The sequence below is a fragment of the Dermacentor albipictus genome, chromosome 6, assembly GCF_038994185.2.
Source record: "Dermacentor albipictus isolate Rhodes 1998 colony chromosome 6, USDA_Dalb.pri_finalv2, whole genome shotgun sequence".
Taxonomy (NCBI): Eukaryota; Metazoa; Arthropoda; class Arachnida; order Ixodida; family Ixodidae; genus Dermacentor; species Dermacentor albipictus.
The window spans coordinates 41,922,475-41,948,203 of NC_091826.1; the positions used below are offsets into that span (position 1 = coordinate 41,922,475).

General features: G+C 47.8%; 4 protein-coding genes across 7 annotated transcripts in view; 1 reads left to right on the plus strand and 3 right to left on the minus strand.

The window, feature by feature from the left end:
• LOC135920752 (uncharacterized) overlaps positions 1–3,597 on the minus strand; it is a 30,433-nt gene extending 26,836 nt beyond the window's left edge. The window contains exons 1-2 of one of the 2 annotated variants that reach the window (XM_065454995.1): positions 3,512–3,597; positions 1,946–2,268 (exon numbers count right to left, since the gene is read on the minus strand). In XM_065454995.1, the coding sequence (XP_065311067.1) occupies positions 1,946–2,268; positions 3,512–3,514 (326 nt within the window). In that variant the 5' untranslated portion in view covers positions 3,515–3,597. The remainder of the gene's footprint in view (positions 1–1,945; positions 2,269–3,511) is intronic. The other variant, XM_065454993.1, reaches the window with a different exon arrangement.
• LOC135920722 (adhesion G protein-coupled receptor E1-like) overlaps positions 1–25,729 on the plus strand; it is a 506,714-nt gene that overhangs the window by 225,358 nt on the left and 255,627 nt on the right. The gene's annotated exons all lie outside the window — the stretch shown is intronic.
• LOC135920730 (uncharacterized) lies at positions 10,473–14,463 on the minus strand. 3 transcript variants are annotated; one of them, XM_065454960.1, is made up of 3 exons: positions 14,329–14,463; positions 13,114–13,439; positions 10,473–11,279 (listed from the first exon to the last, which is right to left on the minus strand). In XM_065454960.1, exons 1-3 carry the CDS (start codon positions 14,329–14,331, stop codon positions 10,628–10,630), a joined length of 981 nt encoding a protein of 326 aa, XP_065311032.1. In that variant the 5' UTR covers positions 14,332–14,463; the 3' UTR covers positions 10,473–10,627. The 3 variants fall into 3 exon arrangements, with proteins under 3 accessions (XP_065311032.1, XP_065311033.1, XP_065311034.1); XM_065454961.1 differs by having other exon boundaries at positions 13,114–13,485; positions 14,329–14,422; XM_065454962.1 differs by having other exon boundaries at positions 13,114–13,455; positions 14,329–14,418.
• Positions 20,751–24,420, minus strand: LOC135920728 (uncharacterized). Its single transcript, XM_065454958.1, has 3 exons — positions 24,327–24,420; positions 22,660–22,982; positions 20,751–21,552 (listed from the first exon to the last, which is right to left on the minus strand). Exons 1-3 carry the CDS (start codon positions 24,327–24,329, stop codon positions 20,892–20,894), a joined length of 987 nt encoding a protein of 328 aa, XP_065311030.1. The 5' UTR covers positions 24,330–24,420; the 3' UTR covers positions 20,751–20,891.

The following is a 25,729-nucleotide window of genomic DNA, read 5'->3' on the forward strand; positions in this document are numbered from 1 at the left end:
GGCTTAACCTTAGCTAAGCCGCAGCCATTTTTTCGGTCTTTAGTCATTCTTGAAAGACTCTACAGTCACCGCCAGACTTAATATGAACCATCATGATATATACGTCACAGCTCAATTTCAAAAAACGTGAGTTGTGCGGCCGAAATATCAAAACGCATTTTCACTAAGACACATTAAACTTGCATTCTCCGCAACCATGAACCGCACCACAACTGGAAAACACCCCGCAACCAGAAGCCTTCCACAACGTCCGCATGAGCAACAAAACTGCTCTTAACGTGCATTCAGGTTAAGTATGACGGAGACTGTATATTGTATTAGAGGCCGCAGAATAAGGAGCTAATGAAGGTACTAAATGTACGTAGCCACTATCACATTCTTGAGACACACTTCCCGGCCATTAAGTTCTAAAATACGTGAAGTCAACCGAATGTGCATGAAGCGCTCTTCTCTAGAAGAATCGTCCTCTTTACCCTCTCCACCAGCGTCTACTGCTGCAGTGCCACTGGACGGGGCACTGTTACATTCAACTATAATATACAAAGGTTTAAATGCACTTGAGCAGCGTTCATTGGCAATGATGCCTCTCAGTGACAGCGCCGCCCCAAACCCCACTGACGGAATATGTGACGAAGCTAACCACTCCCCTACCTACGCCTGCAAATTACAATTTTCACGCTGCCTGTGAGGCCAGTACGAGACGGTGACCTACAGGCGCGGCAAAATGCCAGCCAGCAAAATGCCAGTCAGCGGTAACTCCCTGCAGACGCTCTCGCGTGGTGTTCAAATTTATCGAAATTCTGCAAGCTGCTGGAGCACGTTCCTACTGGAACATCCACGAGCAACCTCGAAAATTAGCGCCAGGTTCCCCCCTGCAGCACCAGTGGCGCGTCTTTTAAACAACTCACGAATGATATACGCTCTCTCTTTAAACAACGGGCGTGTTTCAAGGGCTGTCTGCAAAAAAAGAAAAAAAAATCCTTCTGGAGCCAACTGGAAGGACCCGGAACGTGTGCCTCTGTAAAGACGAAGGCAACGATCTGGGGTTTCAATGCTGGCGGCCCGATGTTACATGGCTGCAATCCTTGTAAGCTATAGCTGCTGCCGGTAGATGTTGCTTGCGGTAGTTTCGCCTACTCTAGGTAACTATTTGTCACTGCCTCCTTTCCAAGGGGCCGCCAATAAATCATCATTATCCAGGTGCTCCTACCATCCCGGACATTATTGTCCGTGCCTGTACTCAATGCGTGAATAACTAACGCCTTTCAAAAGTGCCTTGCGCCGTCAGACGTCATACAATCATACATTTGTCATAGTACTACCTAAAAACATTACTCAATACAATCCCTGCACCACGATTGTTTAGCTACCACGTGTATGGCATGTACATAGTTAATGATATTCATATGCTTCTGGCTTCTTTTGCTCTCGAAACCTTATTTGCTACGCTTTCTCTTAAACATTCAAGCACTCTTATCTCTGTAAACGCATGAATGCAATAGATTTCTGCGCGTGAGTATGAACACTGCATTTTGTAGCACTTATAAGATAGCATTTCGTCAAAAACAATAAATGTACAATGCCGTAAAAGCCGTCGGCACTTAGAAGAACGATACTTAAAGACATCCGTGCATGAATTGTCATTCTCGTGCTCGCTGAAGAACCATACGGTCACCCCCCGTGTAGACACAAGCACTGTACCTCTCGTACTCCAACGAGCTGAACTAAAGCGCCGCCTCTACACTGATGCAAGCACTACACTTCTCGGGAATCACCGCGCAGTGTCAATGAAGAGGAGCGATAACAGTTTTCAAGGGGAGGTGTTTGTACGGAGTTTAACATGTGAGCACTTGCATGAAGGGTCTGTACCCGTACTTCTTTTTTTAAAGTCGAGGTGGTGCTTTGATTTAAGAAAGGTTCTAGAATACGGGGTGAAGACTCTCACCACTGCTGCCGGTTCGGCTTTGGCGAGGCTCCTCGCACGCTCGTGACCGACTGCTGACAATCATCCAGCCCCAACGCTACCAGCAACGCTGACGAGGCGTGCTGACTTCGTCCCTGTCGCAGCTGGTGGAGCTCCGCTTCCTGTCGGCCGCGTGTCTTCGCTCCGGCCACGACTGCGATGGTCGAAGAGGTCGTCTCCTCCGTGCCATGCTCGCTCCAGGTTGAGCCGCAGGTGGAGTGGTCGGTGAGGGGCACCATCTCGGACTCTGCTTTGCGGCCATGACGCATGATGTCCGCGGCTAAGCAGCTTGCCTTCTTCTTGAGCTGCGGGGGGAAAAATTGTGGAGAACGTTGCTTCTAGGTCGCCAATGTAGTGGGCTTTTATGCGAAGCATACTAGCCGCACAACCACGCTTTTCCTTGCTGCGCCGCGCACGGCCGCGTAGCTACCATATGACGTCATAACAGCTGCAAAGCGGACGCTTAAGCTTCGCCTTCAAGAGTGGAACGCGTCAGCGTTCCCGTCGACCCGCCAATGGGTGTAAGACAATGGGCTACGGCGCAGCGACTACGCGCCCCGCATCGGACGCGGTGAGCGTCGAGCAGCGCAGCGTTCGGCGCGACAACGAAATGTGTGCCTGAGCAAGCGACGCACGCCTGAGCCGACGACGACGACACCGGCTTTTCTGCGACACGAGCTCCTTAACGCCGTAGCGTTAAAATAAAGGCTAGTATGCTTCGCATCCTGGGCTTAACCTTAGCTAAGCCACAGCCATTTTTTTACGAAGCTCGTACTACTACGATTAATACGTAGCTGCAAATTCTAGAATAAAATGGAGAGACTGGGTTGCGGTAAATTATGTGCTGATTCCTGCTTTCTGCGAGTGCGTCAGCTGTCATAAAAGTGAACCTCTGCCCTCGCGTGAGCCCATGGTTGACATTTGGCAGACAATGCTACTCGTTTCCTGGTATTCCCCTTAAGAAGCCTGAACGCTGTAACGACGTTTTTTAAATTTCTTGCGGGACATTGACCTTAGAAAGTTAAGACTCGCTGGAGGAAGGCTAATTAGTAGGGCATTTTGTAAATGCCGCGTGTAATGTCAGAATTTCATTGGTTGCTGCTTTCCTATGTTGTAGGATGCTGTGCTCTGTCTTACCAACTTCTCGTAGTGTAGCTTAGGCTTAGACTCCTGCCAGCCAATCACTAACGAAACCGGGTGCGTGTTCCAGGGGAGAGGGGAGGCGGAGCCAACTCACCTATTGTGCTCTACTAATACTTCAGTGAAGATTCTATTCAGTCAGAGTTTCGCGGATGGCTGTCAATCGCAGACAGTGGAGGAAGCCTTCTGTGGTTTAATTTTTCTGGTTGGCTAGTGCGACATATACATAAATGTCACGGCAACACACAAAGATGGCTTAGATGGCTTATGCGGAGGGACAAACCCCCGGCCGAACCTATCACCTGATTTCTTGATCAGGATAACTGAAAACGGCAGCGTTTCATTTGACCTCCGTATCACGAAATCGTCACCGGATATCGTTCGATCTCGATAACAAGCGCATCTTACCATTGCGCAGGTTTTTTCTCGGAGAGCCTTGTCAGCAGGACGCCTGGCAGCGCAAGAGCCGTACTAATCCGCCGCTTCTTTTCCTTTGTCTTCGCGCTTGTGACACTTGCACCACTTCGCGAAGGGCCCACTGTAGATGCCAATAATAAAATTGAGGAATACTATGATTCCTTCAATAAGAAAAGCACGTGTGTTTTTCCAAGATACTTATTTCAGCTGGCCTCAGTTTCCTCAGAAAAAAAAATAAGTTTTTTCAAAACCTGATTCGTGGCCGATGCCCCAGAGTGGGTTGCGCCATTTCACTAGGGGATGAGAGAGAAGGAAAACATTTATTGCTAATGAAGGGGGGGGGGGGTCGACTTCCTTATAGGGTGCAGCCTTAGTTCATGACCCGTGCTACTAAAAAGTGTGTTTTTGTTCTCACTTTAAATTATCCAACCGATTCTTGGCCAGTCAGCAGTAGTTGTGAGCCTTATATATCTTTCGGGGGGAGGGGGAGAGGCGACCAGAACAGAGCTAAATACTGTAGTTTTAGTGTGACCGGCTTACGAAAAAGACAGTTGTATATTTCGCCTGCAGATGAAGCATTGAAAGTGACAGTAAAGTGTCAGTATTCCTTTCAGAGTGTCCCAGAAAACGTGCTCGATGAAGAGTGGGCCAGATGAATTGCAGGCGTCCCCACTCAATGGTGCACGACATGAGACCGAAGATAAGCATCAGCGTTAGTCAGCGTCCCAATGAAAAGATTCCGTTAATTTAGCATGACATTTACTATAGTCTGGTATTTATTTTATTGCGATAAAGATATGACCTAAGGCATAATTCTTTATGTGTATATGTGTATTCTTTGCGTGCAGTGAGGTCTGTGTTGTGTATGCATTGAAGAAGTGTTTTGTGGAACCTCTTATCATGTATCCAGCGGTCATAGTTGATTGTCACACTGTAGCGGAGGCCGGATTGCAGTAGGAGACGCGAGCGTCGCCATTGTAAGCCTGGACATGTCCATATTAGTTGATACGCATCTGCCTCCATCACTGGGACTGAGCAGTATTCAAACCTCTCAGCACTGCATAAACGTTAAATACGTGTATGAGAAGCGTTATTGCAGAAGTAGAATATCCAAATGCTTCCCTGGCTCTAGCCGAGCAGACTGAGTGAAGCCTGAATGCGCGTCCCCTTGGGCTTCGCCGTTTTAGCAACCAAACCCACAGCGCGTCCCTGGCGACCTTGTCACCTTCCACGGGCGGGCCATGTGTGTGCGTCGATATCGTCACATCACAACAACGCCGACGCCAACGGCGCAGATGGGCCTTGTGCGTTCATATAATTACTGATGCAATAAAACTGGTACTATACAGGAAATCGAGTATCCCGTGGTCACGTGGTGTGCTATAATGAAAACTGCCGGTGCAGAACACGAATGGTTGCATGGGCTCTCCTGCTCCTTGTCAAACAACACAAAGCTTCTGCCATGAGGACACAATGTGAGCAGTTATTTCTTTTTTTTATAGAGGGGGGGGGGGGCAAGTCCAAGCTAAACTCCATCGGACTCGACGCGCGGATTCCAGAGTACAGTTTTGTTGTTGCTGGGAGTAGCTGGAAATCGCATACCATTGCCCACACTATGTGTATATTCGTTTAATGTGGATGCCAACCTAAGTGTATTGAATGTGCAGTAATATTTTGTGCAGTTTCACTGGCATCGGACTTAAGCTAAATGGAAAGAAAGCATGAAACCGCTAACAAAGGGAAGATTCATTGTACACGGTGATTGCTGCACATAAATTTTAAAAGAACACACATCTGTGCTTCTCGAATCGTAACATACTACGGTAAATCCTCGCATATCCATAAACCATTGCATTGGACGAAGCGAACAGGGCGCGCAGCGAGCATTTCCTCCTCTCTGATGTGTGCGTGCCGACGCATCCCTGCTTGAATGTGCTGCCGTCGCAAACTTTGGAATGATTTTGAGATGTTTTAGCTCGTTGTACGTGAAATTTAAGTGAATTAAGTTCATAAAAAGTCCTCAAAGATCCATTGGTTACCCTTTGGATGCAGCGTTCACTACCGCAAGGGCAAATTTTTCTTGGCTACGTAAGCATGCGACGCGAGTCATCAGCCGCCCTGTGTATATGTGCTGGGGCCATTTTTTGGCCTTTTTTTGGCCGTATCGGATTTTACTCCACGAACAGAAGAGGCATCTGTGAATTCCCAGCGTGAACTAGAAAATCTTGCTGTCGTACACGAGCAACACGAGTTGCTCGTGTACGATCAACCTAATGCAGCCCCGAAACATCTCAATGCCAATCGTCATAAAATGTTTCCTTCCGCCATCAAAATCCTTCTCACGCATTTCAAGTCGAGTAAACTTGAAATCAGAACGCTATGTTTCCGTTGAACTTCAGTATGAGACCGATAGCGTTTCTCAACGAAGCGATCACCTCGGTGTGTAAACCAGCATGATACATATGGGTTTTGTGCTTCTGCGTTGCTTTCATTTTTCCCCTGTAAAGCTGTTTTATGTAAGGGAAAAACATAAAAATCTGACGGCTATTTGTGGTAGCAAAGTTGCCCAGGAGACAGAAGAATGCGTCATAAAGGGCAGGAAGAAAAAGACCGAACAACACAAAACGAAAGGGTTGTCTTCCTTTTATTTCGCGAGAGATAGAAGAGGAAACAAGCGCGGGCTTACACCGCAATAAACCTCGCATCACTATGCAGCATGGTTAGACCATAGGCTATACAGAACAAACAGATCTGTAACCCAGTCTCTAGCACTGCTTCAGACGCTCGCGCAGTCCAACGACGGTCGGTGGACCACTCGATTCTGTGGTATGCTGTTTTTACTAAACAAGACTATATTTGATTCCTAGGCGGAAGCCTCGTCCAACAAACGAGGTGATCGCGCAATGCACCTAGAGATAACAATTTGAACGCTTGTCGAAATAAACTGCACGACATGTTCCGAAGTACAATTGCGCGTAAGCTGTTAGTGTTAGTAGTCGGCTTTATTGCCGATGTACCACTACTTTTTATTCTTGAGGGGTAGTTGTTTTTCTCGTTGACGGTGGTTTCTGAACCCCTGTCAGTCGTGACCATCTCGTTCAAGTATATGCGTCTCAACGACACTTGTGCACAATAACCTTCCCCTTTTGAACGAAGATGCGCAAGACGCCATGTCATCCCCTGAAAAATTCAACGCGACAGAATTTTTGAAGGAAGGCGATGGCTTCGAGCACCCAGCGAGATTTGAAATACAAAAAAAAAGAAATGAATTACTAAGGAAACCAAAAATGTTGTGCCTACAGGACATTTCTCTCATGCGAAAAAACAAGTCTTTGTGTGGCGGAGAAATAAAATTTGTGAGTGTCACGTGTACTATAGAATGCGCGGCTTTGGCTGAAAGATAAATTAAGGTGGGCGTTTAAAACAAAGCCGGATGGCCAGGAAGGAACGCGGATGTCTCCGTGGAATGTTGGAGGAGGACACTTAGAGCATGCTGTATCGGTCTCAGATTCGAATACAGCTCGGAGAAAGAAGTGCTTCTCGAAATGATTTTGTTATTGACTAATATGTTAGAAAAGAGAAAAACTTCCTTCTTTTCATCGAGTACCCCGCTCACTACTGTATGTACCCGATTATTCCAACATTTGCTACACTAGTGCAGGGTAGCAAACCGGAGGTTTTAACTCTGGTTAACCTCCCCCTTTCTCTCATTAGCATCTCCATCTCTCTCTCTCTCTCTCCAACATTTACTATACTTGTATAACTGCGATTTGTAAGCGTAGAGTTCGTAGCATTTATCAATAAGCGACGTAGTTAGTGCTACAAGTGGGTGTTAGATAATTATACCGAATGCAATTAGCGCTTATGTATACTATGTCGCTAGCCTAAAACGCATATATCAAACCCCTTCTGGAATATTCCAGTTTGGGTTCGATAAACGCGTTATAGGTTATGTGTGTATCTGGAGGCATTAACTGCCTTTGTAATTCGTAGCTGAAGTCCAAGAGTAACAGTGACTACCTTGTCTGTCTGAAGTGCTGCTAACGGTACACTCAGCGACTGCAGTTACGAGAAACAGTGACTGCTGGAATAACTATGTAGTAACCACAACGAGTCACTTTTATTTCATTTTTTTAAGAGTGTATGCTTGAGGTGTTCTCGTCTTCGTCTGCGACGGCACAGCAGCCTAGACAAACGCTTAGCAACACAATTATTATTCAGATACTTTCATAGAGTGCAGCATTTTGCATCGGAAATTATTTTTGTGATGAACATTTTGCGTAATCGCATACAAGTTAATTTGAGAAAAGAAAAACTGAACACGAAGTGCACTAAGATACACAAGTGGCCGCTCCATCAGATAAGTATAATGTGTCTAACCTGGTTACAAGCTATAGTTTCGCAGCTAGGCATGACTGAACAACAAATGATCGAAAAAGAGCGGCAACTGAGGGGCCCGATTGTTGTTAATCGCACCCACATGTAGCTAAGCAGATAACGAAAGCAAGGAAATGGCGAGGCAAGTTAATTGAAGTGAAGCAATAAGGTAAAAATAAGTAAACTGCACGACCAAAGGGCAATTTGCCGCCAGTAGCAGACAAAACCCAGGACCTTCGGACTCGTAACTTTCACGGCAAGGGTCAGGAATCCGCCGGCTTTGATGCCTTCAGGCAGAACACGAGGAAGCGTACCAGCATGATCGAGTGCAACATGTTTATATTGAGCGAGGTGGTTCCTAATGGAATTGTCCTGCTGGGTCGTGTCTTCACAACTTGGAAATGGTCGCTAAGCAGCAACTGCGCTTTCACAAACACCAATGGAAGCTTCGCTTCAATGGATTCCAACACTGCGTGGGGATCGGTAGATATTTGTTTCGACCAACTTTTATTTCCCATTAATCTATCGCTTCTACAGGTAAATCATTACTACATCTAGCTTCCCTTTCGCTTCACCATTTGTAGGTTTCATGTGGCTGGTAATATGTAATGGTCTACGATTCATCCGACCTGTGCACACAAAATAACATTACAGTACGTTCGTCATAGCACGGGCATGTAATTGGGCGGGCCGTATTAGCTGTGCGCTCAGTTACAAAACCGTGAAATCAAAATTTTCTTGACCTCACTGAATCTTTCCAATGGCACATTTGCAGAAGCACGTGTGAGGAACGAACAGAGCAGATATATGAGACCAGATCGACAATACCAGCACGTCGGCCCCCATGAAAGGTGGCTAAAATAAAAAAAAAAATGTTGCAGCCACTCCTATGCGGCTGCTTTACGATACAAATAGTGGACATAAGGGTTCCGTATATCGAAGGTCGAGTTGGTTAAAACAAGTGAAATTGGCATAAACGTTGGTTAAAAATATGGTTTTTCTGCTCTATATAGACCATGATTCGCTATGCTGAAGATGTTTACAATAATGGGCCGAGTTCGACTGTAATAGTCAGTCCGCAACGCCACCAGATACGCGATTTTCCCAGCACTTGACCCTAGAGGACACCTAACTCTGAAATTGACAACAGTGTGAAGTTGTCCGGCGAGGTTAATTTTATTATGCACACAACAATATGCCGTGGAGGCTCACTGACTGCAGTGTTTAGCTGCTAAAAGCGGGACCACGGGGCCTCATTTGTGGCAAAGCCGACGGCATTTTTATGACAGCCTACAGTGAAAGCACCCGTGTTCTACGCTTTGGGTCCGGAAGTAAAAATACCATGGGGTTGAATTTAGATCTCGGCATTGCGACGTCGCTCATAGCCTTGCGTGTTGCTTTGAGACTCTAGAACTTTTTAACTGAATTCGGGACGCAGCAGCGCAAGATCAAATGTAAGGTGACCGATTCGACATATAAGTAGGCAATAACGAAGTCCTGAAGGATGCGTAGCAGCGATGCACAACTATCAATAGATGAATCATTATATAGGCATCAATACTGCAAAAACACCATGCGTAGTACCATCGATAGGACACAAACACAAGAGCTATCGAAGGCACAATCGATAGCGCCGTCAATAGTGCACTATTGATAAGGCAAAATGAAGCAACGTGACAGGGCAGCATGAGCGTGACGACGTTCGTGTGTTCCCCAGCTGCGCCAGCTGATTGTTACTTACGGCGAGATCGCGTGAAACATATGCAACGACCGATAGCCAAGAATTGCAACTCTACAGATAGCGCTATCAGTAGCGAACTATCGTAATAATATTCGTAGTACTACTCACAGTACGAAAAACGATAAAGTTATTGTTGCGCTATCGGTAGTTTCCTTATCGCAATACTACGGCTAATGTTGTCGATAACAGTACCATCAGTTTATTTTATTAAACACTTACTCATTTAAAGATTGTTGATGCTATTCGTAGCCAATTTACTCAGTTCTTCGTCATTACTAACCTTTCATACATAACTTTTCAATTAGAACCATCAGAATTTATTTACAGCATAAAATCTAACATCTACATGATGTAGAACTCCGGCAAGGATTGAGCGGCGAAATCCAATGAGGTACGATGGTTACTACTATTTATGTTCCCTGACGTGTTCAGTGCAATTGAATATCACAGCCGAGAAGTTGCGTATCCAATACCCACGAAACACACATTCCTTTTCACATTTGCTCGCACTAATCTAGCAACAAACCCAGCGGTGGCATCACATACCGCACTGCTTTCAAAACACGTATCTAACTTGTGTGTGAAATCTCCATTAAGTACTTTTTCAGAACCGTAAGTTGCGCAAGACTCTACTGCATGATCTCTTCCTTCGTTCTTGAAGGTTCGCTGCGGTATACTTAGCGTGTATATCCCTTTACGTTATGGTAGCGTGCGTTCTGCCAGAACCTTAATTCTATTGCAAACACTAACTTCGTTTCTGATAAGATGAGCACAGTAACTCAGTCCTACCAAGAAAAAAAATACATGTAAACATAAGCATGATCGTTCACTTACTGTAGAATAAAAGCGAGGTTTATTCTTATCGGCAGAGACAACAGTCCACGTTGACAAGCAAATCTGTTGTATCCATGGCCAAAAACTTTCGCGAGCAAGTGCGTGGAAAGATGGACTGCGGGGCTACGGTAACCGCAATTCTATGGCAGGTTGTTTCAGTTTTTCAAGAGCTCCATAAGTTCTTTTTTCTTTGCTATAGCCTTTCGGTCCAATCGATGCAGGCTTCTGGCGCTCCTTGCGTCAGTCGTGTCCTCTTTACCTTCACCCAGAGCAGACGACGAAAAGTCGTCTGCGCCTCTCGCCACCACATAACGTCCCTTCCCGCCAGCCGACGCAGGAAGGCGTCGACGTCCCCCATCCAGTTCTGAAGCGCCATCTGGTGGAGGCCATGGAAGAGCCTCCGGACGCCCTCGGGCGAAAGTTCCGTCGTCTAGCCATATGACCTCAGCAGAAGCTGGCGAACTCGGGGCAACATGTCCGATTGGCGACGTCGAAGATCCGCCACTTTCCATGCTTCCTGTGGAAGGGGAACCGAACACTACTATGGTTGGCTCATCTGGGCGCACGTTCTTCCTGCCATCGGCCCGAGGGCCTTGGCTCTGGCCGTGGACGCGGCGGGGTTGACTTATGGCGGGCTCAAATGTGTTTTTCCCATCGGCAACGGTGTAGCTGCCATAGTCCTCCAAGTGTCGACCCCCTTCTTCATCCTGGACATCGGCGTCGCGCAGTGTGAACACCAGGGCGATGGAAGTAGCCACCATGAGCGCCACGACCACGACCGACACCTGGACGAACCACATGGCGTACCTGCGAGACGTAAGCAAGTGCCCAATACTCGCCATTGTGACTGAGTATCTATGACTGCTAGAGGGCCGATAGAAAGAACGTTCGTTTAAATATGGGCACGTACACGTGAAAGAACGCGAGCTGGCCAAAAGAATTGAAAACTTCCACTGACCCGCCTGTCACTGCTTGCGTTTTTCTCTAGGGACACCAAGATCAATCGGTCAATCAACAAATCATGCCAACACAAGCAAGGCTTCGTGGGTAAATGAGAGCATGAACCTTGATTCGTGTGAATGTATGACGCATACAATCCCTTCTTGCGAGAACTCAGCACGGAGATGGCACTTTGCGCTAGCACAGCTGGAGCGTAATTTACCAGGCATTTTCTAGCCCTCATCTTATTTCTATCATAGCGAAATGCAAATAGAATCGTATAGTTAGGCTGTGGGCGACGCTACATAAACACAAGTGGTACAAGTTATTCAAATTACCCTTCCCCCCACTACGGCGTGCTTCATATATGAAATTGTGCATTGAGACGTAAAATTCGAGAAATTAGCTAACGGCGTGACGATGGCCGCCCGAGGACAACAGAACTGCTACACGGTGACGTCGGGGGCATGAGGACGCTTTCTTCGCTGGGCTACTCCCCGAAGTGCATACAATTCTTCTCCTACCATCTTTAAAATCATGCAGAGATGCCAAGCTCTGTGGTAGTCGCCATAAGTGAAGCTGTGGTGAGCCATTAGGTCTGAACGGCGTAGCAGCTCGACAAGAGACTCGCAACAGTTCGGTTGCGAACGCAGCAGGAGACCGTCTTACCAGGCGGCCAGGAAGAGCGACCGAGTGCCGTCACTTCCCACAGCATGTGATCCTTCACACGCCGGAAACCTCTTCTACGATGGCGCGTATTCTCCGCACATGGGTAACCCTTATTCTATTTCTGCGTCTAGATACGTCGAAGCGAGTCTTCTGAATCCGAAGGGACACGATTTTCCCGCTCCCATCATGTATTCGGAGTGACTCCTAGGAAACAGCTTCCTCTCAAGGAAAACAGCTGGGCACAAGGTGGTGCTGGGATACGAAAGGAATTGAATCTTCGTGCAATGTGCTTCATCAGAACAGCGTTGGACCACCTACAATACTTTGACCTACTAAAGCTGATGTGGTTGTTGTTGAGTTTATTTAAGTCTCCGGGGCTCCTATACCAAATGCATGCTTTGTTTGCCTTGTTTAGGGAATCAGATTTCTCTGAAATGTGCGTGTTCTTCTAAAAGGAAATTTCTCTGAATGAACCAAGAAACACCCATCGAACGTACGGCGTAAAAGCACCAAGTATTGCTCTAATGATGCACATCTGAAATGCGTGGAAAAAAAGCCATGGTACGATGTTACGTGAAATGATGCCACAATAAAATGACAAGGAACACTGAAGCCAAGCTGCGTGGCTTGTTTGTTGAGCGCGTTGAACTGCCCAGTTCGGCCGCTTACGATGGGCTGCTTGGCATTGTGCTAACATGTGCGGTGCGATTCTTCACTTTTCCCTACACTCGTGTTCCGGGTGGCTCGACAGTGTTTCACCGCAGTTTGTTACTCATTGTTATGCCTTATGGGCGCGCACTCTGCAATCCTGGTCTCTAAAAGCGAATAGCTTTCTTTTTTTTCTGATTACCATGCCCGTTATCATGGACACGGTCTCAAAAACGGAGCAAGTCCCAAGAGCAGCTCTCTTCCTAATGTGTCCCCCATCCCTCCTCCCAATGCGTTTCGAGCTATCGATATAAAGCTATTGATATCTATTGATATCTATCAAAGTCGAGCTAACGATGAAGGAACGAAATCAACACGTTCTCACCACTGCTGTCGCCTTCCTTTTGGCGCCGGGCTATTTATGCTCAGGACCGAGTGCCGAAGGCCCTCCGGCACCTCCGCTGCAGACGACGGGGACAGCGAACGCCGAGCGCGTTGCTGTCGGTGCTGTTCGAGCTTCGGTTCCTTCACTTTGTGCTTCTTTGGTGCTCCGGGAAACATTGGCTCGGTTGAGCGGGTCGTCTCCTGTATGTCTTGCTCGATCCAGCTAGAGCCACAGGCCGAGCTTTCGGCGAGCACAATCATCTCGGGCTCCGCTTCGTCGTCCTGGCGGTTTAAGTCCGCGGCCAATCGGCTGGTCTTCTTCTTGAGCTGCGGTGTACTAAATCTTGAATATGAAACAGTGTATAGAAGGTATCTGAAACCAATCGGGAAGTGGCGGTAATACTGTTTGGTCGACGAGTCTTTCAGATAATTCAGTGGGATGAATTGCGGTGTGAGCGTTAAGCTAGAAATAAAGGTAGCACTAAAGTCAAAACGTTGCAACGTTTCAAAAGTAAGTTCTACGCACAAATCTAGCGACCAATTTGTGCTTTAAAGATACCTGCCGCAACTAAACCACCAGGTATCGTTGAAGAAACGTGAGCTTTCGGCCCTTTTTAACGCTAACCTGTCTCACGTGATAAAGACCACAGATGTGCACAGTCCATTCTTCTGGCATTTTATTCTTAATTTCGCTCGTCTTGACTTACTCCTCGGTTGTCTTAAAATCAAAGCCAGAATAACTGTACAGACCGAGCGTACAGCGACTACCTGAATCGATATTAGCTTCGCGTGATTTAAACATTAGCGCAAAGTAAAAAAAAGGAAGTTGGTCTGTATACAGCCTATCACCAACTCCACGCAGAATCGCGAGTGCCAGCGCTTGTACCAGCCAATTAGAAACGAGACCAAGCCGTGTGTTCCACCTTGCCGATAGCACTTCTAACCGATAGAGCGCATGCTGATTTTACAACAATGTTTGCATTATTAATCGGGTGAACCAGAGGCGGATAAAGGAGGATCCCTTATGGCTGTCTTGTTTCTTTGGCCGACGCGACGAGTAGCTTTCGCTGCCCTGCCGACAGTTACTCGGGCTGTACGCTATGCAAGCTACCGCGCGGACCACTTCATTCCTATTTCTCGATCAAGATCCTGTCTGGTTACCTGCCACGTCATTGCCACGAGATATCGCGCAAGCTCTGCTGCGAGTGTCTCTCACCATGTTGTAGCTTGCTCTAAGCAAGGCTTCGCAGGAGGACCACTGTCTCACCAGTACGATTTGAATCCACCTCTTCTTTTGCCTTTTGTCTGTGGTGCTTGCGCCACCTCGTGCCAGGTTGACTACGACTACGGGCGTGGCTCATACAACCGAGAAAGACGACAACAGTTGCAATTGGCAGATGCGGTGGGTATGTGCCATGTTTAAAAGCACTTCACCTTCAACGAATTGAAAGCTGTGTCGGTATTACGACCTTCTGATTTTTGATTGGTAAGGTGTGCTGGTCCCACCTGTATTGTCCTCTTCAATAAACGTTAATTGGCATAAAAGACTATACGAACATTTTTATTCACAATGACTGCTAGATGCAATCAGGATGATAACATATGGAAAGTACTGAACATTAAATACACGGCACGTTTAAAGAAATGACCGAATCCGCATGGCTACACTAAGATCTAACCACGTTGAGTCAAAGAAGCGCTCACTGCTCAGGAGTTCCAAGCTTTAAAATAAATCTTTTGAACTTAGGATGACGTTACCTCTGATGTATATATAAATAAACCAGAGACATGTCAAATGTATCAGCTCATGCTCCGCTTTCGTTTAATAGTTCGTGATATCATTTCTCACTTCATCAGACAGTTCAGCAACATCTTCAGGACAAGGGCATTACGTTTTCTCATTCATCGCGGAACATCAATACACTTTACTTGACTTTACACTCTTATTTGCGTGATCTCGAGTCTTGTCTTGATGGACTTCTTTTCTTCTCACTATTAGATGTTCACTGCTTGTTATTGCATTGTCAAATCCAGGTTTGCTTCCTCTTCATTATCAGTATGTAGCGATTCCGCAACTCACATCAGTATTACGCTTGGGGATTACTTACATCGGTAATTTAAACTCGTAGAAGAACGTCAAGGCAAACGTTCAAAGAAAAATACTCAGTGCCCTTAATTTCTGTGAAGAAGGATGACTAGCGAAGCTATGCATGTGGGCCCCTTTTGATGGCGAACTGCTCCTCCGCCGCCGGTCGGCCCGGCGTTGTCGGCCCACGTCTCGGGAGTGCTTAACGCCTGGTTCACCTCCACCGTGGGTGAGCCCGGTATTACACTATCTTCGGGATCGGCCCAAGCATGAGAAGTGCCTAACGCCTGCTGCCCTACCGCCGCGGGTCGGCCTTGCATTGCAATATCTATGGGATTTTTTCTGCAAGCGGACACGGTAGTGGGGAAATAGCCCTTAACAGCTTCGCTATAAAAAGATATGAGCTGGCACCGACCAACAATATTATTTAACCACCTTGGGGGGGTGGAGTGGAGGAGGGGGTTGGTGTTCGGTTGCTGAGTCCGATGGCGTACGTGTGTGTACACACACATACACACACAAACACACCATGCGCGTGGTCACTGGTAGCCGTGGTCACTGGTTATCGAAACCAACCACCGGACTAACTTGCGTCACTGAGTATGTGGCAGTCTATGCATACGTGTCACTCTTCAACCAACCCCTTTCACGCCCATATGCGTCAGTGCCGATGCGTCACAAGGTAGACACCGCTGCTCGAAGAGACTCCGTGACGCCGACTTGGAGCACTGTGCACGTGCGACTCGGTCGTTGGCGGTCTTCAATTATTCTCTTTGATACCGACTTAAGTGACTTGGTATGTGCCAATAGGCGAGTGCCGCTCTACAGTGAACTTCTGTGACGACAACTGGTGCAACTAGGTATGTGCGAATTACGGAAAGAAAGGTATGTGCCAATGACAGTGACGGAAAGAAATATCCCTTAAGTTTCTGCGTTGCTGAGTGGAATCAAACACACGTCACAGTGATTCAAGGTCAGCGACCCGACGCCTTAACAGATTGCGCCACAAATGCACTTGATATGTGCCACTTTTTCAATGAACGCCTTCTTACACTAGCGCTTCATCAAACTGCTCCGTGAATGCACTGCACATATGCCGCTCTTCATTGAACCCGTCGACAACTTGGGTGACGGTCTGCTTGACCCCGAAAGTGCATGAAGTACCCTAAAAATGTGAAGACACCAAAATGAGCTCGCGGCAATATTTGTGCTACGCGGGCAAAGTCATCCGGCATAGGAATCCGAGGGCACTGGCTATTCGCCGCGCCTTGTACACTTTGTGCTTTGGATGACATGCCTTTTTAGTTGACCAAGAGGCTAGGTGTGGCACCGGCCCTGTTTGCTTAGTGGCTATGGTGTTGGGCTGCCAAGCACGAGGTCGCGGCATCGATTTCCGGCCATGGAGGCCGCATTTCGATGGGGTTGAAATGCGAAAACACCCGTGTAGTTAGATTTAGGGGCGCGTTAAAGAAACTCTCGTGGTCCAAGTTATTCCGCAGTACCCCACTGCGGCATGCTTCATAATCAAATCGTAGGTTTGGCACGTAAATCCTTGCAATTTAGTTTAGGCTAGGTGGCCCGATCGCGGGGAAATGCAGTCTCTGGCGCAAAGTGGATAATGCTCAACTCTATTGGCGCTACGTATGCCCGTACAATTAATTTTACCTACTTTGGGACTAATTCTCGATTTACGCCTTGTTTAGACCTACATACTGATATATTTTGCGACTCGCTAAGACGCTTTCGAGATGCGAAGAGGTCGTTATTATGCGAAGCATATTACGGGGGCTCAACCCAGCTCCTCAGGCACGGCGGTGACCATGAAATCACGTGACACCGTGACGTCACGACAGAGGAGAAGTGGCTTTGGCTCAACTCTTGCAAGACGGGCTGGGTGGGAATCGAACCAGGGTCTCCGGAGTGTGGGACGGAGACGCTACCACTGAGCCACGAGTACAACGCTTCAAAGCGGTACAAAAGCGCCTCTAGTGAATGCGGTGTTGCCTTAGAAACGCGCTGTTTCTAAGGCGTGCGTCTCTTGCTCAGGCGCACATTTCGTTGCCGCGCCGAACGCTGCTTTGCTCGACGCTCACCGCGTCCAATGCGGGGCGCGTAGTCGCTGCCCTGTAGCCCATTGTCTTACACCCCTTGGCGGGTCGACGGGAACGCTGTCGCGTTCCACTCTTGAAGGCGAAGAAGTAATGCATGAGTTGTTTCTTCGTCTAGCCGAACCAAATATAGCCAAGCAACAGCAGTTCACCAGGCTAAACAGTGGTTCAACAACTAAAATAAAGGCTAGTATGCTTCGCATCCTGGGCTTAACCTTACCTAAGCCACAGCCATTTTTTTTTCTGGAAGTGGCTAACAGATACCCGGATCCCTGATACGACAAATCCTCGTGAATTCAGCAAAGAAGACCTAGTCCTAAATTAGGATTGGGCATAAGCTCTGCACCTGAGCTTACGTTTCCTTCTGAAATACGACTGTTTGATTGCTGAGGTTTAACGCCCCAATGCAACAGTTGGGGTGATGTGAGACGCCATGATTGTTGCATTCGAGATTAGTGCAGCCACCTGGAAATGAGGCTGTGCTGCTAGTCGCTGCTTCGGTTTCTGCTCGCGGTCACGTTATTCTGGTGAGGGCAGGTTGTAAAAATGTTCTGGTACCGTTCGTTGTTTACGCGTTAAACAAAGCCAGACGATCGAAATAAAACCACAGCTCCCCTCTACGGAGTTCCTAATAGAGCATGAGCTGGCAAAAGACGCTCAAGTGTAAAATCCCATTGGTTACACCACAACGTCACGTCAAATGTACGGTGTGGTATTCCAGTGGTGATAAGGTAACGTGTACTTAGAAGGTATTAAGGTAGTTATGAAGCAAAGAGAGATAGCTCTCTGAAACATTGTGTTTTAAAGGAAATTAGGAAAAATTTCAAATGGAAGAAATTCAGTCCACCCCAATATTGAATTCTGCAATTGAACGAAGAACATTTGCTATTGGTGGGTCCTTTACACTGCTTGTCGCTTAGGTATACTTGAAGTTCATTAGCTGACAGAAACAAAAAAAAAACGCTTATACTTTAGACTGTAAGCAAGCACACGTGTTAACATTTTTTTCGTCGTTCTGCAAAATAACATGTGCTAGAATAAGAACATGTAGTTGACAATGAGGTATCCCATCAAATGCTGCTGCCAGAACACACCTTGATCGTGTATGTATGATCATACTTCATATCGCGCATCCTGTTTTTTTGTTTTTTTACGGAGCAATGTTAACGCACCACAGGATTTGAGGAAAAGCTGAATACCTCTACCAGTCTCACAACCCAACCTAGTATTCGTTTTCACAACCCAACTTGGTATTCGCAGCCTCCACTAGTGCACGCCAGCAATATTGTGATGTACGTACGGTTGTACTGGCTGCTGCTACAGGCTGCTCGGAAATTCAACATTTTGTGACATAGCGTGGCCAGTAAACATTTTAGTTCACAGTGGTTTGGCATAGTTGTTTACTTATCCCATTATGAGATCGCCGCGTCCATTCTGTGAAAACTTCAGCACAGACTGCAAACGCCAACAATGTTTCTTCTGACACGATATGAGCAATCGAGTGTTATTAGAGGAGCACTGGTGCAATAATTTTAGGTGTTCTCGTTTTGGTTGTGATAAGTAGCTAACGTGCCACTTATCATGGCAGAAATACTAGTTTGTTTTATCATGCAACGGTTTATTATCTAGAGCTTTATTTATAGGGATTAGCCAAAGTTTCGATTTCAGAGAGCAACGAGAGGAGGCCGAAGGTTCGTTAACACAGCTGGTCGCGCGATCGCGCAGTAACTGTGACGCGAACGCTGGCGTGCGAGATTTGTTGTTGCTAGATTTTCTCCATCTACGTTTACACGTGTGCCGCGTGTATTATTACAATTATGTGCAGACGAGAGCCATCGCAATACTAGATGTGGCCTGTCACTTTTAGGTGCGTAGGAATTTTCAAACCCGCCTACCTTCCCACTTGGAAACCCTGATGTAGCGACTGATTTGCTTTTAGCAGCAGCCGATGGGAGGGGACGCAGGTTCACGCTAGCTCCGACAGGACACCGGCTGGCCTCCCCGCAGATGAAGGCAAATGACATTATTTTCTTAAAACAGGCAAGTAAGAGTGCCGTGTATTATGGGAGCCACAGAGACAGTAACTTGAGATCTTTCTGTATATTTCGAATAAGGCAACGCGGGAGCAAGCATAACTTTTTTTATATCTGTTCTCGAAATTCGGCTGCTCATCACCAGCGTCCACGCTTGAGGTCCAGTGGCTCGCCCGAACTCCGTCCACTTCTGTCGCGGAGGGCGATCGAAGGGAAACCCTTCCGTGCCACTACACATTCCATCTAGACTATCACGAATAGAGAAAACAGTTCTCTGCTTACTATGGGTAGGAGTATCTTTCAGGAATGCATTTGCTTGCCGCATCGGAATGACTGGCACTGCGGCCTGTAATAGTTGCGGCAGCGTGAAAACAATCGAACATGTCCTCTGTCACTGTCCCTGAGGACATCTCCCAGAGACAGCCGTTCGTGACGGTGTTGGCATACCTCGATGACTGGTCACTTTCTGAGCAGACAATCTTGGATGCCGGCAAACGCGACCTTCACACCAGAAGGCGGTGAAGGCGCTACTGAAGTTGCTTGCTTTAGTGACTACCTGCTTCAGTGACTCTGACACTCCTGCGTTCCACTGTGTGTGTGTGTGTGCGTGTGCGTGTGTGTGTGTGTGTGTGTGTGTGTGGGTGTGTGTGCGCGCGTCTGTGTGTGTGTGTGCGTGCGTGCGTGTGTGCGTGTGTGTGTGTGTGTGATTTTACTTGTTTTCCTTTGCCACCCTTTCCATATCTGTGAACTTTTTTCTTTTTTTTTGAGATGTTTCTCTCTCCCCTTAAACCTTCTCCAGTGCAAGGTAGCAAACTCGATTTGTACCTGGTGGCCTCCTTGCCTTTCCCATTTCTTTTATCTCTCTATGAATGACAATACCCAACTCTGAATGTGTTGGGCAGAACTAAACGATGCCGTATGCACTCGACATTGTACCTTACTCTCGTTTCGTGCGTAGCCAGTCAACGCATATAAGTGTGGGAAATCTCAGCGGGCGCGACAGAAACTGTAGCAATGAAATGGAAGGCATCCCGCTATGAGTAACAACCGAGGAAGAATGGGAGTGCGGCAATGTAGTGCTAAGTTGTGTGATGGGCAGGAGCACACATAAGGAGCCGTGTAACCAACACAAAAGTATGACGTAGCACTGCTGTTATGCTCTGGGAACTTTACAAATCCACGTTGTTGACACCAATATCGTGAGGTGATGCGCTTCGCGCTTTTTGGGTGTGCACGTATTCTAAACGTGATTTTAGGTATGTTTCAAGCTACATTCGATGTTGCTATTCTGTAGATGATGTGTGTGTATCGAAAGCAATCGATCTCGCAAGTTATCTGGACTCGAAATGTTGTTACTACCCTTTTAAGAACAAAGAAATGTGTGTAGACGAAAGCACCAGCGTTATCCGCGTGGAGTGTAAGTACTCTTATTAGAAAACATAAGTTTACAGAGAAAAGAAGTTGAATCCGTAACCAAAAAATTTCGCGAGGAAGTGCGTAGGACAATTGACAACGAGGCCCGTGTTTGGCCGCAGCCTAGCGTCACGCTGTCTCAGTTGGTCAAAAGTCCCATGAGGCCTTGTTTTCTTAAGACAGCCTTTCGGTTCAATCGCTTCACGTTTCTGCCGTTCTTCGCGAAGGTCCCCTTGTTTGCGTTTTTACCGAGAACATTCGACGAAGAGTTGTCTCTGCTCTTCGCCACTCCAGATGCTCTGTTGTCGTCTGGTGACACAGAATGGCGTCGGCGTTCGCCGTCCAGTTCAGAAGGTCGACCCAGGGGTTCTGGAGGAAATCCCTCCGGCCGTACTTGCCCGAACGTTTCATCCTCCAGCCATACAACTCCGGCACCAACTGGCGAACTGGGAGCAGCGTGCCCGCTTTCGGACGTCGAGGGTCCACGCTTTCCAGTTCTTCCGGCGGAAGGCGAAGAACCGGAAACCGGCTTGGCTCGTCCCTCTACGTTGGTGTCGTCCTCTTTGCGAGTGGCCCGACGGCCTTGGCCCTTGACGTCGGCGTTGTGGAGCCGGATCGCGCCGGGCCCGAATGTGAGTTCGTCGCCGTCAACTGCGTCGCTTCCGTCGTCGTCGTCCCAGAGTCGACTGCTAATCTGATTCTGCACCTCGGCGTCACGCAGCGCGTACACCAGGGCGATGGTAGCGGCAACCGTCAGCGCCACAACCACGACCGACAGCTGGACGAACAACATGGAGGACCTGCGAAGTAAGCGAGCAGAGGGAAGAACCCTCGTAATGGCTCGGTGTCTGTCCCTCTCCTCCGTTCAGCACATATGGCCGCGAGTTCAATGCACGACTGCGGTGCTTTTTTGGGTGGGTGCAATAACGCTGGTGATAGTATATGTAGATGCACACGGTAGATTACTATATAAATACATATATTCAAACGCACGGAACCTTATCGAACATGCTATACTGTACGCCAAGCAATTTTATTCCGCTTCAAGGTGGTTCCATAAAGGCTCCCGAGGCAAAACTTCATATTAAGGCACGCAGTTGTAGGTGCAGTATATCGTACACGTTTGGAAAGAGGTGGGGTCTTTGCGACGTCTCCCCTCCTATGTTGTTCCAGTACAAAGTGGGAAATCATCTATGCGGTTTTCTTTCCGTAAGATCATGTCGTTGTGCCTAGGCGCATTGCCGAGTAGGAAGGGAGGCGTTTCTGACTGGTACTGCGGAAGTCAAGCGGTAACGAAAACCTGCCAGATTTTTTTTCTTTCTTTACTCATTCTTGAAAGACTCTACAGTCTCCGCCAGACTTAATATGAACCGTCATGATACATACGTCGCAGCACAATTTCAACATACGTGAGTGTTGCGGCCTAAACGTCAAAACGCACTTTCACTAAGATGCATTAAACTTACATTCTCCACAACCATGAACCGCACCACAACTAGAAAACACCCCGCAACCAGAAGCCTTCGACAACGTCCACGTGAGCAACAAAACTGTGCTTAAGGTGCGTTCAGGTTAGTTAGGTATGACGGAGACTGTATATTGTATATGAGGCCGCACAGCAAGAAGCTAAAGAAGAAACTAAATGTATATAGCCACTATCGCATTCTTGAAACACAGTTATCGGCCATTCAGTTCTAAAATACGTGAAGCCAAGCGAATGTGCATGAAGCGCTCTTCTGTAGAAGAATCGTCCTCTTTACCTTCTCCGCCAGCGTCTACTGCGTCTAAACTCCGTCTACGGAGTTTAACATGTGAGCACTTGCATAGGGCTCCGTACTTCTTTTTCTAAAGTCGAGGTGGTGCTTTGATTTAAGAAAAGTTCTAAAATGCGGGGTGAAGACTCTCACCACTGCTGTCGGTTCGGCTTTGGCGAGGCTCCTCGCACGCTCGTGACCGACTGCTCACAGTCATCCAGCCCAGACGCTACCAGCAACGCTGACGAGGCGTGCCGACTTCGTCGCTGTCGCTGCTGGTCGAGCTCCGCTTCCTGTCGGCCGCGTCTCTTCGCTCCGGCCACGACTGCGACGGTCGAAGAGGTCGTCTCCTCGGTGCCTTGCTCGCTCCAGGTTGAGCCGCAGGTAGAACTGTCGGTGAGGGGCACCATCTCGGACTCTGCCTTGCGACCGTGACGCATGATGTCCGCGGCCAAGCAGCTTGCCTTCTTCTTGAGCTGCGAAAAAAAAAGAGAGCGGAGAACGTTGCTTCTAGGTCACCAATGTAGTGGGCTTTTTTTTATGCGAAGCATATTACGAGAGCTCAACACAGCTCCTCAGGCGCGGCGGTGTCGCCTTCAATACCACGTGACAACGTGACGTCACGACAGAGGAGAAACGGGGCTCCAACTCGTGCCGTCGCTCGCGGCGTCGCGGCGGTATATAAGCAGCTGCGCTTGCCTCTGCTAGACACTCACGAGGTGCGATGCCTGCTGGAGACAGAGCTGCTCGTTGGAATGAGAAGCAAAGGTTGCGGCGTGCTACAGAGACTGTTTCTAGGTGGCTTTGCTACGGCGCAGCGACTACGCGCCCCGCATCGGACGCGGTGAGCGTCGAGCAACGCAGCGTTCGGCGCGACAACAAAATCTGCGCCTGAGCAAGCGCCGCACGCCTGAGCCGACGCCGACGACACCGGCTTTTCGGCGATAGGAGCTCCTTAACGCTGTCGCGTTAAAATAAAGGCTAGTATGCTTCGCATCCTGGGCTTAACCTTAGCTAAGCCACAGCCAGTTTTTTTACGAAGCTGATACTACTACGAATAATACGTAGCTGCAAATTCTACAATAAAATAGAGAGACTAGGTTGCGGTAAATTATACTGCTCATCCCTGCTTACTGCGTGTGCGTCAGCTGTCATAAAAGTGAACCTCTGCCCTCGCGTGAGCCCATGGTTCACATTCGGCAGAGAATGCTAATCGTTTTCTAGTGCTCCCCTTAAGAAGCCCGAACGCTTTAACGACGTTTATTACATTTCTTGCGGGAGATTGACCTTAGAAAGATAAGGCTAGGTGGATGAATGTTTGTTAGTCGTGCGTTTTGTAAATGTCGTTTGTAATGTCATAATTTCATTGCTTGCTGCTTTCCTGTGTCTCAGGATGCTACATTCTGTCTCGCCGATTTCGCGGAGTGTAGCTTGGGCTAGGACTCCTGTCAGCCTATCGGTAACGAAACCGGGTGCGTGTTCCAGGGCAGAGAGGATGAGTCGACTCTCCTACAGTGCTTTACTAATACTTCAGTGAAGATTCTATTCAGTCAGATTTACGCGGACGGCTGTCAATCGCAGACAGTGGAGGAAGCCTTCTGTGGTTTAATTTTTCTGGTCGGCTGGTGCGAGGTATACATAAATGTCACTGCAACACACAAAGATGGCTTGGATGGCGTATGCCAAGGGACAAACCCGCGGCCAAACCTATCACATGATTTCTCGGTCAGGATAACTGAATAAGCCAGCGTTTCGTTCGACCTCCGTGTCACGCGATCTTGACCCGATATCGTTCGATCTCGATAATAAACGCGTCTTACCATTGCGCTGGTTTATTCTCGGCGAGCCTTGACAGTAGGACGACTGGCAGCACGTGAGCCGTACTAATCCGCCGCTTCCTTTTCTTTGTCTTTGCTTTTGTGGCACTAGAACCACCTCGTGGAAGGCCCACTGTGGATGCCAATAATTAAAATCGAGGAATACTATGATTCCTTCGATAAGAAAAGCACGTGTGTTTTTTCCAAGATACTTATTTCAGTTCGCCTTAGGTTCCTCAGAAAAAAATAGGTTTTCTCATAACCTGACTCGTGGCCGATCCCCCACAGTGGGTTGCCCTATTTCACTAGGGAACGAGAGAGAATGAAAACATGTATTGCTAATGAGGGGGGGGGGGGAGGGGGGCGACTTCCTCGTAGGGTGTAGCTTTAGTTCAGGGCCCGAGCAATCACAAAGTGTGTTTTTGTTCTCACTTTAAATTATCCAACCGATTCTTGGCCAGTCACTAGTAGTTGTGAGCCCTATATATATTTCGGGGGGAGGGCGGGGGGGACCAGAACAGACCTCAATACTGTAGTTTTTGTGTGAACGTCTTACGAAAAGAACAGTTGTCAGTTTCTTGTGCACATGAAGCATTGAAAGTGACAGTAAAGTTGCAGCATTTCTCTGAGACTGTCCCAGATGCCAGATGAGTTGCCAGATGCCAGATGAGTTGCAGGCCTCGCCACTCAATGGTGCACGACATGAGACCGAAGATAAGCATCATCGGTAGTCAGAATCCCAAAGAAAAGATTGCATAAGTTTAACGAGACATTTACTATGGTCTAGTATTTTTTTTATTGAGATAAGGACTTGCCCTTAAGGTATAATTCTTGATGCGTATATGCGTATTATACGCGTGCTCTGAGGCCTGTGTTGTGTACGCATTGAAGCACTGTTTTGTGGAATCTTTTATCCAGCGGTCATAGTTAGTTGTGACACTGTAGCGGAGGCCGGCCTGTAGTAGAAGACGCGAGCATTCCGATTGGATGGCTGGACATGTCCAGATTAGTTGGTACGCATCTGCCTCGATCGCTGGAACTGAGCATTATTGAAACCTTATTGCACTGCAGAAACGTTACACATGTGTGTGCGCAGCGTTCATGCGAGAAATCGAAAGCCCATTCGCTTCCCTGGCTCCAGCCGAGCAGACTGAGTGAAGCCTCAATGCACGTCCACTTTGGCTTCGCCGTTTTTGCAACCAAACGCACAGCGCGTCTCCGGCGACCTTGTGACCTTCCACGCGTGGGTCGCGCGTGTGCGTCGGTAACTTCGCATCACTACAACGCCAACTCCGACGGCGCAGACGCGCCTTGAGCATCCATCTAATTACTAACGCAGTCAAACTGGGACTATACAGGAAACGCAATATCCCGCGGTCACGTGGTGTGCTATAATGAAAACTGCC